Consider the following 15070-nt stretch of genomic DNA (forward strand, 5'->3'; position numbering starts at 1 on the left):
ACGCAAACGAACCTTACCTTCCTTAAACCTCCTTTCCAAAGGAAAAAAAAAAGTAAAAAAAAGCCCCACCGTCTGTGAAAGCGAAGCGCTGCTGAGTTATCTGTGGCCATCGGATTTCTGATGATTTATGCAGCGCAATTCTATTACTGACGATTACATAGACATCTTCTGCTGCTCAGAGGAAACCACTGTGCAAGTCTCAGAGCGCCATGTACGAGTGAAAGATGGGGAGGGGAGGGAAGAGTAACAGAAACACTTAATTGCTTGGATTTTAATCGGTGCATTTTGCATCCACTGAAAACAAAGATGTTAACAAATAAACTGGACAGTATGCTGTACGTTTAGTGATATTTTCACAGTTGCGGTCTTGACTGGTCTTGAAATAAAATGCCGAGACCTCAGCACCCAAGACCGAGACCAAATGCGGTCGAGTCCGAGACAAGACTGAGAACATCACAAAATGGTCTCGAGACCGGTCTCGAGTACTCCAACACTGGCTAAGGGTGCACTGGGTTGCCATGTCGCTGACATCATGCAGTCTTCTCACTGTCTCCTTTATTAGATGCTTTAATAGCCAGTCTTTGTTGTGCAGATGCAGAGCAGTGCAAGTATGGCAAGAACCGTGTCGAGGCAGATGCCAAGCGGCTGCAGGCCAAAGAGGAGGAGCTTATGAAAAAGAAACAGGAGATCAGGAACCATCTGAACCAGTTGAAGAAGGAGAGGAGAGACCTGCGCACTGTTGTGGAGGGTGCTGCAGGTAGGACATCAGCCAAGAAGAAGCCTCATTTTAGCTGGATTTTCCAAAACTAGTAATTATTTTTCCCGGAAACTCCAGGCAAACGTTCACAGGCATCTCTGCTGGAGCGCTTGAAGAAGGTGGAAGACGAGTGCAAGCTGAAGGAGGAAGAGAGAGTGAACGTGGAGCTGGAGGCAACTGAGGTCAAGGAGAGTCTGAAGAAAGCCCTGAGTGGAGGAGTGACCCTGGGTCTCACTATTGAACCCAAAGCTGCCTCCTCAGACCTGCAGGTTGGAACTCCACCTCTGTTTCTTCACCGACGGTTGGCCGAGGTGGCAGCCTAATTTTCTGTTTTTCTCCCCTTAACAGTCTCCAGCCATGCTGCGGAAAACACAGGAGTCCTCTCCCTTCTCCAGCTGCGACACCAGCGACACAGAGTCCTGTACACTGCCAGTCAACAGCGCATCGTTACTGCGCCGGCAGCAAAGTAGCCAGAAGCCATCGACAGTCAGAGGACATGTGCTGAGGAAGGCCAAGGTCAGAGTTCACTCTGCTGACTCATGTCACTGCTCATCTTACTGTACCTTCAGCGGTAATTTGGGGAAATAGTTTTCCCTCAAACTATTTGGTTTGAGGAAAAATAATGGAATAAGCACCATAAAGTAACCTGAAGTACTTAAAATTCCCCACTTTACAGACCTGTCCATGACACCAGAAATGCTATTTGTAACAATGGGCCAAAAGAAATAATTAACCAAGCTAATTACGTCATGTTATTATTTATGTCTACTTTCACTTATATATAATGCACGCACACGCACATGCATGCACACGCATGCACATGCACGCATACACGCATGTGCGCACACACATATATAGATTCAGACTATATAGACACATTGTCCACATAGACATAAAATAGAACAGACATGATACATAACACAAAAAGATTTTCATATCAGTGTTTCCACAAAGACGACTGGTGTTGTAGTGCACAGACAGAAGGACGTGACAACATTACAAAAAAACTATTCTTGGAGCTGCACAAACAACACAAACTTATATATCAAATTTCTCAAGAGTGCCTGGAAAGTCCTGATGTGCGTTACAAAATGTCTCACTTGTACTACTGAACCTGGGTTTCTTAAGCAGAATTCTCATGGAGTCATAAGCAACTTTAAACTTCTGCTTGCTATTGCTTTTTTAAATTTCCACCACAAAGGGACTGTGTACAGGGACATACGGTAAGCTTTGATTAAATTTAACTTTATCTCATCTGTGCACATATGAACTTTGCCCACCAGAGCAAAGGAGTATATAATAATCCTCTTATATAATAATCCAGTATATAATGCTGGGTATATAATAAGTGATACTGTTGATATACATCGTCATCATCACAAAGCTGGTCTATGACGTAATAATGCAGATATTTGTTTTTACAAACATTAACTTTTTCCCAGACAGACAAAAAATCTGCACACCTTGATCGGACTTTCCACTGGGCTTTAGAACAAAACTGAATTAGAGAAATAACTAAATGCCCAAATTCAGAACAAAACAGTTTGACTTCAGACACCACATGATGTCCATTAGTACATTAATGATACCCAAGATAATAAAGCCCTCAAACATTTGAAGCAATTAAAAGCCGAAAACAGAGTTGGAATTTCCAAGCTTTTCAGTTTTCTCTGGACCTGCAGGTTGGATCTTCAATTGTACCTTTGCATCAGAGTTATTCTGCTGAATTCTACTTTTCAGCAGAATTCAGCCATGCCAAAAGCATGGCTGAACGTCGTATGGCTGCATACACTTTATGGGCCGAGTCATGAAGACGCCTGTCTTTGCCAACCTCTGCTAGGCGGAGCTCTTGCTCATCCACCATATTTTTCCACATGAAACTATAGGCACCGTTACAAAATGTCAGACAGGCCTCGCAGAAGTGTCAACCATAGATCAGGCTTTTAACAAGAAACAATTAACATCAGTCGCCATCTATGTATTTAGTTTTTTTTCACCATTATCCATCAATCTGTGAAGGTCTATCCTATATAATCCTAGTAAATACAACTGAAGTTTTTGGTTTTAATTTGATTCAATGTGGAAATAGTACAAGGGTCATAAATACACTGATCAAGTAAAACTAACATGGGAGATTGATTATCTTGTAACTGGTCAGGACTGTATAAAAGTATAGAATCTGTTTTTTTTTTTTGTTCTTCACAGATACTAGACTGAAACTCAAACACATACAAAACAATGCTTCCAAGTTGTTATAGAGTGTGCTTTTGTTTCACAGGAATGGGAGCAGAAGAGCGGCTCATAAACCACTGAAGTCTTCACATCAACCCTGCTTCCACTCCTTTCTGCTGCAGAAATTGTGTATATATTTATTTAAGACTGCTCATACAGACAGAGTGTGTGCCCAATAAGACACAGGGATATCATTATCACCAGCTAAACCAAGAGGCAATGTTTTATATGCCATACATGTCACTACACACAGCTTTTTGGCATGATTAGTGTGCCAAGTGATCCAATCAAAAGCAGCCACATTTCTTACTAAAAAAATTCTGATGTCGTTTTAAAGAAACAAAACTAGGTATTTATTTATATATTTTAAAGGAAATACTGACTTTCCCTTTTTTTATTTATGCTGATTATTTTTAAGGGGTTTTTTGTTGTTTTTTTTAGAATTTGTGACTCTTGACAAGCACATTTTTTGCATTCGTGGAGCTGTGTCAATCAGGGTCACAACAGAAGAACACTTGAGGATAACAATGAAACTTCCTTACAGAGAAAAAACGAAGCTGAATAACCTCTTGCTGTTACAACACTAAAGATTGGAAGACCTTTGACTGGAGGTGCATTTCTGTTAGTTTTACAACACGGACGGGGCAAAAAATTTGGTAAAAAGCAGAATAGGATCTTGGGTTCACTTACTTTTTTTCAACAATTTCAAAACAACTCTGCCTCAATTTTGAGTAAACTTGAAAAAGCTAGCATGTCTAGAAAAGGCAGAAGTGGTGTGCAATGATGGAGAAATAGTTTTACAAGCACTTATCACAGCATTCAACAGTAGCTGCATTTCTATTATCCAGGAAATTGCACAAACTGTAATTATGAAAATAAATATACTTAATGGAAGCACGCAGAGTTTGAAAAAGCTCATGTTTTTCAATAGTTTTTGTTTTACGGTAAGATGGTTTATTGGCTGTGTTGAAATAGTTGTATCTTGCAGAACTGCAATGGAAAACTTTTGTTGTATTATATGAGTCAATTTATCAACAGCCACTGGCAAAAACAACACCAAAATGACAGGAAGTAGTAGGAGGATCCATCCATCTATTTTCTGTACACTCTTGTCCCTTAGTGGGGTCGGGAGGTTAGTAGGAGGATGATAGTCTTTTTTTTTTTTTTTTTTTGGACAATGTTCAGCTGATTTCACCAGAGCTCTCACAGCATCACACAGTTCATAAATACTTGTGTGTCATTCAAATGTGTTGAATCCATAGCTCTTCTGTGAAGTTGCCAAGTACAATTTCCCCAAAATGCTGCAGACATAGCTGTTCCCAGGTGTGAGGAGTTTGTCACTCCGATGACTGAATAAGATACTCTGATGGCTGATAGACGAGTGCTAGCACCATGTCTGAAATATGAATATATCTTATGTTGTTGTATACATCTGTCACTGCCGTGATTTTTTTATGATTTATCGTGTGAACAAGCTTATTCACTTGTGATTTTAATTTCATTTCTTGTTTAATGGGAACATTGCAATTGAGAAATTATTAGCAGAATATGGATAAAGATTTGGTACATTTGTAATGGAAATGGAACTAGTCAATGTGATGCTAAAAGACATGCATGCTTGAAAAAATATAAACATTTGCAGGTTTGAAGTTTGAGCTATAAACATTTCTGCAAGCTTGCATTGCTAGCAATAAAATGTATAAACATTTGAGAAAAACAAGAGGCCAACTAGAAGTAATCACCGGCACTACTACTTTTCTCAGTTTTTCAAGGAGTCCTTGAGCTGTTCTCCCATACACTTTACATATAACTGGTATGTTTTTTATGCAAAGATCAATGTCTTTAGCTACTTAACTATGTCTGTTTGGGTTACTTCTTCTAATTTGTCTAATTTGATACAAGTACCCCTTGGCAGTCAACAACTATCACTGATAGAACTATTGTTGTAAATGTAATATTAGCAGCATGCAACATAATTCAGTAGGGCTCACATCCATATGGTCAGATGCTAAAATGATATGGACTCTCCAGTAACTGCCTGTAATGCCACCACTAATGCTCTTTGGTAGCTATTCTTCATGGACCAGCCTTTTACAAGCTGATGACTTCCTAATATATGTTTAATGGGAAAGATTCCATCTCAGTTTTTTACTATTTGTTTTGACCAAACTTGGTTTTTTGATGAGATTGTATTCTAGGGAGGCTGGGCTACATGGAGTGGTCAAAAGGTTAATTCATTGTGTTATTTATCAAAAACATTGAAAATAACTTCTTTACCTGAAATAGCCCAGAGATATGGTAAAACCACAATGGTCAGGTGGATCCAGGTGGAAAAGCAGTCGGTAAATCCATGTTTAATGTTGAGTAGAACAGAGTCTGAAGTCAATCCAGACCAAAACAGATCCTTAGTTATCTGCTTCAGGAGAAGCTTTCACATGATTCATTTTTATCAGCTTTTATTCACATAAATACTAAGCCTTCTAAGAGAAACTCTGCTTCCTTGATGTTATGTGTTGATGGATGGCAGCCATGTTGCATGTGTCGGAGCTGGAAGAATCGAGCAGATCTGCTTTCAGATCTGAAAACTGGTCAGACTTCCCCCTGTTCACCATGTGTCCAGATTTCTATGAGCCATATCCCAAAGCAGCAGCACACAGAGTCAAACATGAACTGATTTCCATCCTCACTATGTTGCATTCATAATGACCTATGTCAGACTGAAATGGTGAATTTGCTGATACCGACTTTACTGCCTCTCATGTACAATGTTGTAGTGAAACTTCGGTTGGGGCATCCACACAGTTCAGCTCTACAAAAATACACAAGAAAATAGTGTTTTTTTTCCAAGTACATGGTTCCTTCAAATTGTGTGTTTTGCTTAACAAATGGTTTGTTCTAAAGATATTGACAAGCAAGTCACCAAAGGTCTGGCAGGCACCCTAAAATAATCTAGTCAAACAGAAATGGTCTCAGTGGTTTCCAAATCCAAATCCAAAGGTCATCCTAAGGCTGCAGCCCCCTTTGGTAACCATAGGTAATCATAGGAGGCAGTTTCTGATTTATTTTATTTTAGTTTATTATTTTGCACTTTAATGTATTTATTAAAATATGATAGGAACACAAAATATTTTTTGCAGCACAAAGAGTGCACAAACCACACCATTTGTGTGAGAATTAGATAACATGAAGAGAACTGATTTGACCTTTGACACTGATCCATAAAAGGTTTTTTGATGTCATTAAAATTATAGCAGCATAAGTATCTCTAACATAAAGACAGCAGCATATAGGGACTTTAATCTTCAACTATTAGGTCGGGTTCTCCAGTGGGAGCCAATGGCAATCTGTGGGGGAGGGATGATGTAGGAGGTAGATTGGAAGTGTGGGGGGTAAGTTGATGGAGTCTAGATTTATCCATCTGTGTTTTTGCAGCACCTTATGCATTTTCTTTTTTGTTGTATATCTCAGACAGTCTCCAACTCGGTGACACATGCTTGTACATAAGAGAGTAAACACCCCCTGACCATCACACATGACTTTGTGTTTTTATTCTTTATAAAACCCATACATCAACCACAGCATGACAAGAACTGGTAGTAAAGTAATCATGTTGCCCTAAATACACTTATTTAGAGCAGAGTGAGAGACTGTCACTGGGAATATTCATACCCTCTGAACTTTCCAATCATAAACTTTAACTTTGAAGGGATAAGGGACAGGACCGAAGTTAGTAGACAGAGTACTACTATGAAAGCTAAAGTCAGATTACCACAGTTCCAATAGAACCATCTTCCTTCTGCCACAGGAATCCATCTCCTATTTAAAGGGACCTCCTGATTTCCATTAGTATGGGGACTAATCCAAGTTTACTTTACCTGCCTGACTCACCCTGCAGGAGAAAAGCACTCAGGTCAGCGGATATGACACCAAAGTATTTTAAGATTAAATGAAGTTGGATGTTTTTGCATAATTTTATAATGCAGATGTTTCTGATCAAGTCAAACATTCTTGATGTAGAACTTTTATGCACTTAAAAACTGAACGGGATCAGTGGCAACCCCAAAACCATAGAAAGGTTAATCAATTCTCATTGTCGTTTACTCTGACATACATAATGAGACAGGACGCCATGTGTATTCGGAACAAACATTTCATTTTTATTCGTCTCTGTCTGCTCGTAACAATACAACATCGCCGTCACAGTGCCACCGGCGACACCAAGTTATTAAATTATTTCTCAATATATATCACACCGTTTTTGTTCATTTTCTTTTTACTGCCGGAGGTCCAGATACATCTGGAGTAAGGCAGGTGCAGTTACTGTCTGGAAACCAGATTTTAATCAGCCACGTCAAACTTAACTTAAATACAACATTCCTCCAGAAAGTTCGTTTTCCTCCTGACCTGTACAATTCTTATCTCCGTTATTGAAGCTGGTTACTATCAGGTGTAATTCTGACTTCTGAGAGTACAGTTAGAATTCGGAAAAAAAGATCAGTCAAATTCATCATATAGTTTTATTCAGCAGCCCTCCCGTTAAGAGATATAATGTAACGACTTAATTATTTTTCTTCTTGAAATTTATTGGCGGTTGGCAAAAAACGTTAGGTGAGCATTACCGCCACCAACCGATAAGAAGTGTGGACCACATGACACAAAACACAACTATATCCTATTATACAACATACATTGTTTCAAAAGATCAAATATAGCCTGATATCCTCGACATTTTTTTATTCCACAATGTTTTTTTACATTGTTAAAAAAACAAAAAACAAAAAAAACAACAACATTACATTCAGCACTGCGTATTGAAAATGCTTTGATGGTTAAAAAATAAAAGAAGTCCAACCGGAAGTTGAGCCAACCACTGCGGAACAACAGAGCTGTCACAGTGGAGTCCGTGGGTCTTGTTTTGGGTTGTCGCCTCTGCTACAGATTAAAGTAAGTAGTTTATACCTATCAACAGCTATTAACTAAAGGGTTAACTATGTTCAGGAGGCATGTCGTAAGTTACTTTAATTACTAATGTGTTTTAATTCATCGTTGCCTTTGATTTGTAACTAAGTTAGCTAACATTGCCTTTCCAATACCAATTTATGCTCATTGTGAAGCAAAAAATAAAATTTGCAGCGATGTCTGTGTGATTATTACTTTCGTTCCATGTTCTCAGACCAACGGTGTTTGGCAACAATGTTCTACTAAGGAGCTTAGCTAATGCTAAGTGACGCAAGAGGCTCAGTGGAATAGAAGTGCTGGAAGCATGAATGAAAGTCCCATAATGGAGCTGAGTAGAGCTGGAATCACGACTTTCTGGGAAATAACAGCGTTAATGTAATAACATATTAATTCTAGTGAATACTAAGCCAATACTAAGCAACTGCCTGTCACTGTTAGCGCATTTATTTGTATTAGTTTATGTTGTGGTGTTTGTCACCGAGTAAGTATGCTGCGTTTTTTCCCTATCAGTTGAACTCTGCCACATCAAAACTTCTATCCAGGAAATCATGTGGCAGAACTTGTTTTGAATCTCCATTCCTTTCCCACTGCTTGTAAAAAAAAAAGAGATGACTTGTTTCATATTTACCTGTGCTCTTTTTCTCCTTGACAATTTCACAGATTGGTAAAGAATGTGGGTTATGTAAGGTTTTTCAGCTGAGAGTTCATTGGCCACTTGTTTCACCTGTGTATGCACTGCAGTGTTGGCTAATCCATTTACACTGTGAGGAAGTTCACGCACTCGGTATGTGGATTTACCCACCACACACTGCTCTCTCTCTACATGTGCAGTGTTTTTAAGAGTCTTATAAACATTTCTCTGTTCATTTAGCTTACTACATACACGAAGAAGAGGATGCTTGCTGCAGGAAACAATCCTTTCCAACATATAGTGGAGCCTCTTAGCCCCGAGGTACCAGGCCAGAGGTTTTTCAATCTTCTTAAACTCGGAGATCCCAGATATGGTAACAACAAAATGAATCTTGGGTGAAACCTGTTCTAATCATCAGATGTCATGAGTATTTGTTGCCACTATCTATCTGCTCCTCAGACAGGCTCCCGTTCTCTGTCCGGGTGCTGTTGGAATCAGCCATCAGAAACTGTGACGAGTTTCTAGTGAAGAGCTTAGATGTGGAAAACATCCTAAACTGGCAGCAAACCCAGACTCAAAGTGTGGAGGTACCATTCAGGCCGGCCCGTGTCATCCTCCAAGACTTCACGTAGGTTCTTTCACTTTTACTTTTACCACCAGTTATAGCTCTATTGGGGGGAAGATTGCATGTCTTCTTTGCAAGCAGAGCTGGATGAGCATTCAACCTTATGCCTCAGTTTTATCTTCTGAGTGAATAAATAATGTATGAATAAATAATGTACTTCATTCAGTTGAAAACACAAATTTAAATTATCTTGTCATAATCACAATCATGCTAGACTCTTAACAATTTATTTGACGTCTCTTTTTCAGAGGGGGAAAAGATTAATATATAACTGCAGTGATTTTTAACTAATATTGGGTTCACAAGTTTGAATCTCTAGGTCTCGCATTGCAGGGATGCAAGAAGTCTTGATGTAGTCTGCAGCTTGACAAAAAGGGAAAAATGATGCTGACACTTGGTAACTGCTGATACCTTTGTTCTGACATGATGACTGCTGTTGAAAAATATTACAAACATTTAAAATTTTCAATCATTTTAATGTGTCCAATAACTAATACTTATCATGTTGTGCATAACAAGTACCCTTCTTCACCACAAAGCTCTACCTTTGCCATTATCTGTGTCCCATCCAAACTCTTCTTTAGTTGTTGGACGGACTTTTGAACCTTTCTTCTGCTCTTAAACATTCTGTTTTTTGTTGAAAGAAGATGTAAACCATTCCACCATTATAGAATTGTAAACGTCTGTGCTGTAATAAAAAAGAGTGCAGGGTTTCCCCTAGAAAACTTGTTAAGCAGTGCACCAGCGGCCCACTGTGTTTTTTTATGAAAAATTTTACGTTGACAGGAAAGGTAAAATATTACTGGGTAATTATGTTACTTGAACCCAATAGAGTTCTTAAAAGCAATAAATACAAAATCTATAATTAAAATAAATATCAATTATTTTCACTTCTTTTAAATCCAAATTAAGTCAGGAGTTAGTGCATCTAAAAACACTATGTAATGCTGATCACATTTACAACTGGCCCAAGCCGTAAATGAACTAAGCAACTGCTTAAGGCTCCGGACCCCCTCGCCCCCTCCCCGGGCTTGAGGAGCCCCTTAACCTTAAATGCTGTCATTTTAGCACATACCACAGATATAGAAATTTAATATTTGTTTACTGAGATTACCAATGCTGTTAAATTTTATTTAGTGGTTTCAGAAAATGATTATTTTAGATTATTTTAGTTTATTAGTAATATCAGAAATTGTGGAGTACGCACAATTTAGATCAACATTATAATTCCTAGATAACTTTTATGCAGAGACTCGTACTGCTACAGCCCAGAAAAGGAATTAGAATTAGAATTACATCGAACTTAGAATCCAGAAATACAGGAACAGTCACTATTTAGTTACTTTTTATACTACTACTTGTTAGAAACTGTTTCTACTCACCTGTATGCGTTCTGCAGTCTGAACGAGAAAACGACCTGAAAGTGTCCCGCATGCGCAGTAGAGGGCGCCATAGCATCAGCGTTCTCAGTGTTCTGCCAACCGCCATAAAAAGAAGAAGTGCTCAGTGTTTGCGGAAGTAAAAATGGAGGCTAACGGTGGAGCTTACCTACATATTTGAAGTTGTTGTCCAACCGGAGCAGCATATTAACAACATAATCCTCATTATAGTCTGTCTTGGTTGTTGTTTTTCTTTCTGCTTGCGCATATCAGGAAGCAGAATTTGTTGAGTATCAGTGACGTTCAGTTCAGATGAATGCGGCCTGGACGTTAGGTCGCATTTGAACTGGATACGTATCGGATATGGGTCGCATTCGACCCATATCTGACCTGTGCTGTTCAGACTGTCATGAAAAGATCAGATACAGGTGGCATTACGTAAAAAAAAGTCGGAATTGGGTCACTTTAGGCTGCAGTGTGAACGCACCCTAAGTTTATTCCACTTGGCGTCACTCTTGTTCTGCGTTTTATAGAAGTCTTTAGCCAGCTAGCAATGTAAGGAGAACGTCTCGACGCGTGACGTCATTACCGCTTCTACTTGTCAGCAGATGACGAGCAGTCACCTCTCTCTGCGTTTGATCATGGCATTTGTTTAGTTTTAAAGATTTTTTTTGCTCTAGTGGCCTTTACTTGATAGTTAATTGACAGGAAAGTGGGTAATGAGAGAAGGGGGAAGACATGTGGCAAAGGTCGCCAGGCCGGGAATCGAACCTGTGACAGCTGCGTCGAGGACTAAGGCCTCCATATGTGGGTTGTGCTTAACTCCTGTGCAACCACAGCACACCCAATCGTGACATTTGTTAATGGTAGAAAGTACCGGAATGGCAACTGCAAGAAAGGGAAACTGGTACCGGACTGTTCCATCATCCGCCACACTATTGTTACAAGTGTAGCGTGCATGAAGTCGGCGTAGCACTTCATGCACGCTACTAGACGTGCATGAAGGTGCTAGACATTCGGCCTAGCACCGAATGTCAGGCCTTGACGAGGAACGGCGGGCCGGACTAACTTTAGAGGTCCGCTCACCCTGTGGGCTGCACTAATGTTATACTGTCATATCACGGTGGGGGCCATGAGACATCGTCCTGTGGGCCGCAGTTGGCCCGCGAGAATGAGACTTCTGGTTTAGATCAACATTAGATTATTTTTCTTTTTTTCTTTTTTTTTGCTCTTTCCTTTGGTTTGTTATTTTGTTTGTTTTTCCTTTTTAATTCCTGTAGAGCACTTTGTATTGCATTATTGCTGAAAATGTGCTGTATAAATAAAATTACCTTTACCTTTACCTTCAGCATAGATATATTAAAATATTTAAAATGGATTACCATTTAAATTTAAGATTTTAAGGAGCTGGCAAGTTTACTTTATAAAAGCACAAAGAACAATCTTCATTAGTTTTTTTTTTAAATTTATTTAGTTTTTTTTTTTTTACCACAGCTACAATCTAATAATGTGAGTTTAATCTTTGAGTTTGTGCTCTGTTTGTTCACAAATACTGTATTTTTCGAACTATAAAGCTGCTACTTTTTTCCCAGGCTTTGAACTATGCAGCTTGTAGCCTGGTGCAGCTTTTCTGTGGACTTTTCTTCAACCGCCCTGGGGCTCTTTTGTAGGAAGTGAATCATTGGAAGTCAAAATTGGAAATCAAAGAAGAAAGCGCTAATTTTCATTTAGAACAAGCACATGCTAGCAGCAGGCATGAGTGAAAAATGTTTTCAAACTCATACCCCCTCATCATGGAAACCAAATACAGAAGTTCATATAATGCAGGTTTTAAGTTGAGGGCTATTGATCTGGTAGTACAGGAGGGAAATGGAGCCGCTGCACGGCAGTAAACTTGGCATGAACGAATCCATGATTTGGCATTGGAGACGCAGGGCTGCGTCCTTAATTGCAGATTTATTAAGCCCCCCTCTGCAATTTAGGGAGACCAATTAACCGAGTCATGTTTTTGGACTGTGGGTGGAAGCCAGAGTACCTGGAGAGAACCCACGCATGGACAGGGAGAACATATGCAGCCCACACATCCATATCTAAGAAAAATCAATTAACCTGACAGTTATGTTTTTGAACTGTGGGGAGAAGCTGGAGAACCCACGCATGCACAAGGAGAGAAGGAGAATATGCAAACTCCATACAGAGAGAACCCGGCCCAGAGATTGAACCAGAACCTTCTTGCTCAAAGGCAACAGTGCTACCAACTGCACCACTGCAGCCTGTGGCTGAGAATCGAATCAGTGATACTGAGGACGCTGTAAATGAGTTTAAACAGCTGACGAAACAGCTAAAAGGTGACGAGTTCCTTAAAAAGAAAATCAACCGGCTGGAAAATCATTGCAGGAGAAATAATATTTGAGTGTTGGGACTAAAAGAAGGCTCTGCGGGAACGGACCTTGTGAAATTCTTCACAACTTGGATACCAGAGGTGTTGGGAGCTGGCGGCCCAGATGCAGCAGCTCAAAGGCTGGAGGTGGAAATTGCACGAGCACACAGGACCGTGACTATGGAGCCCAGACCAGGTGAACCACCTCGTACCACCCCGAGACCCATCCTGATACGTCTCCTGAGATTTCAAGATCAAGAGAAAATTTTGGCTTTGGCTAAAAAGAGAGGAAATGTCTGTTTTGACAACATTAAAATGTACTTTTTTCTCTGATATGAGTCCAGAATTAGCCAGATGTTGCAAACATCTCATCCCCGCAAGCAATTAAAGCAAGAAACATCTCCTGCTATGTGCTATCTATCCTGCATGCCTGAATGTCCAACCGAATATCGGAGGAACCCGCTTTTTCTATACCTCAGAAGAAGCCTTTAAATTCATCAACACCCTGGCACAATGGGGGCAGCAGGCATCCACGACCAGTGATCACTGACTATTAATACCAAGTCAGTACTGGAGCAGAATGGATTGTTAAGATGACTGACACTCGAGGTCACCATTAGGTCTACTTCTCCAGAGACAGTGTATCAGATCCATATTGGCTCCTCGACAACTGGCGAGGAGGATGGTGATCCATCCTGATCCTTCTGATTACAAAGGAGTCTATAGCTACCTGAAAAAATTTAAACCTGATATCATTTATTTACAAGAAACACATTTATCTGACAGGAAGCACAAAAAGCTAAAAAGAGATTGGGTGGGTTCAAAATATTTTTCTTCATTTAGTTCAAAGTCGAGAGGAACAACAATTTTGCTGCATAAAAACTTTACTTTTGTTGCTACTGCAATTATATCTGACCCTTCAGGTAGATTTATCATGGTACAAGGGCAAATGAATTCAGAATCCTGGATGTTTTTGAATATATATGCACCTCTATATATGCACCTAATTATGGCGATAGTCTATTTATGCAGGAAGGTTTTCTTCAGGTCTCCCAAGCACCAGGGTTTCTAGTAGTTGGAGGGGACTTTAGCCTCTGTTTAGATCCTGTGCTTGATAGTAGGGATGCTCCAATCAGGTTTTTTGCTGCCAATACCAATCACCTATGAGGCCGATCTTTGCCGATCACCTGGTGTAGTGACTATTTGTCCCCAAAACTTAAATTCAAAAATAAAAAAACCCTCAAAACTCAAAGGTGATCAAAACAAAAGGTGAATCTAACTCAAATAGTCACCTGATGCACCATGGATTCTGGCTTACGCAGCCCAAAAAGATCAAAAAGACGAAATGCAGTTCTTTGGTTGTTTTATTTCATAGTTCAGGCAAAAGGTTACAGGCTTCACAGGATTCTCCTTCTCCTGCTCTGACTCCTGCACCTGTTCTCTGACTGGCGACTGATGACTGGTAAACTGGTAAAAAACCTTGTGACCACCCAGGTGCATAATATAATATTTATACCGTGAAATACCCACATCCCAACCTGAAATTAATTAACTAATTAAGTGACTTACTAACCAAAAAACTTATTCTAAATAACGAATTAAACAAAAAATTTTAATGATCTCTTTATAGATCCCCTCAAGCTAGAGTTGTTACCAATGGGATCACCTCTGAGTCATTTCGGCTGTACAGAGGCAACAGACAGGGAGATCCAGTTAGTCCCGCCCTCTTTGTGCTTGCCATCGAGCCCTTGGCTGAGGCCATTAGAATAAATCATAATATTAGTGGTTTTTAGATTGGTACTGACATACACAAGATTTCATTTTTTATGGAAGACATTTTATTTTTAACCAATCCAGAACACTCTCTTGTGTCACCGTCCGGAACTACTGAGTAAATACAGCTCATTTTGTGGATACAAAGTTTTCTGGAAAAGAGTGAGGTGTTACCGATGTCTGTATTTGACTACAGTAAAGTTAAAAACATGTCCAATTTTAACTTTGGTCTCCTGAGGGTTTCAAATATTTAGGGGTGTTTGTTGATGGTAATCTTAAAAATCTGTTTAAACTCAACTTAGTTAGCCTCCATCAGAAGGAGAGTGAAGACTTA

General features: G+C 39.6%; 2 protein-coding genes across 5 annotated transcripts in view; both read left to right on the plus strand.

Annotated features, from left to right (window-relative positions):
- Positions 1-538: 538 nt before the first annotated feature.
- On the plus strand, positions 539-4045 carry LOC103132152 (actin filament-associated protein 1-like; the record flags this gene model as incomplete). The annotated part of the gene is made up of 4 exons (XM_007543907.2): positions 539-757; positions 836-1026; positions 1106-1273; positions 3036-4045. Coding segments are annotated over 4 exons (605 nt in total), but the record flags the coding sequence as incomplete, so codon positions are not given.
- A 3781-nt stretch (positions 4046-7826) lies between these two features.
- aco1 (aconitase 1, soluble) overlaps positions 7827-15070 on the plus strand; it is a 39044-nt gene continuing 31800 nt past the window's right edge. Inside the window, exons 1-5 of one of the 4 annotated variants that reach the window (XM_007543905.2) lie at positions 7841-7933; positions 8163-8323; positions 8609-8732; positions 8820-8952; positions 9039-9207. In XM_007543905.2, coding sequence (XP_007543967.1) covers positions 8844-8952; positions 9039-9207 — 278 coding nt within the window. In that variant the 5' untranslated portion in view covers positions 7841-7933; positions 8163-8323; positions 8609-8732; positions 8820-8843. Of the gene's footprint in view, positions 7934-8162; positions 8324-8608; positions 8733-8819; positions 8953-9038; positions 9208-15070 lie in introns of all 4 variants that reach the window. The other 3 variants (XM_007543904.2, XM_016667178.1, XM_016667177.1) reach the window with 3 other exon arrangements.

The sequence above is a fragment of the Poecilia formosa genome, unplaced genomic scaffold (genome assembly GCF_000485575.1).
Source record: "Poecilia formosa unplaced genomic scaffold, Poecilia_formosa-5.1.2 Scaffold936, whole genome shotgun sequence".
Taxonomy (NCBI): Eukaryota; Metazoa; Chordata; class Actinopteri; order Cyprinodontiformes; family Poeciliidae; genus Poecilia; species Poecilia formosa.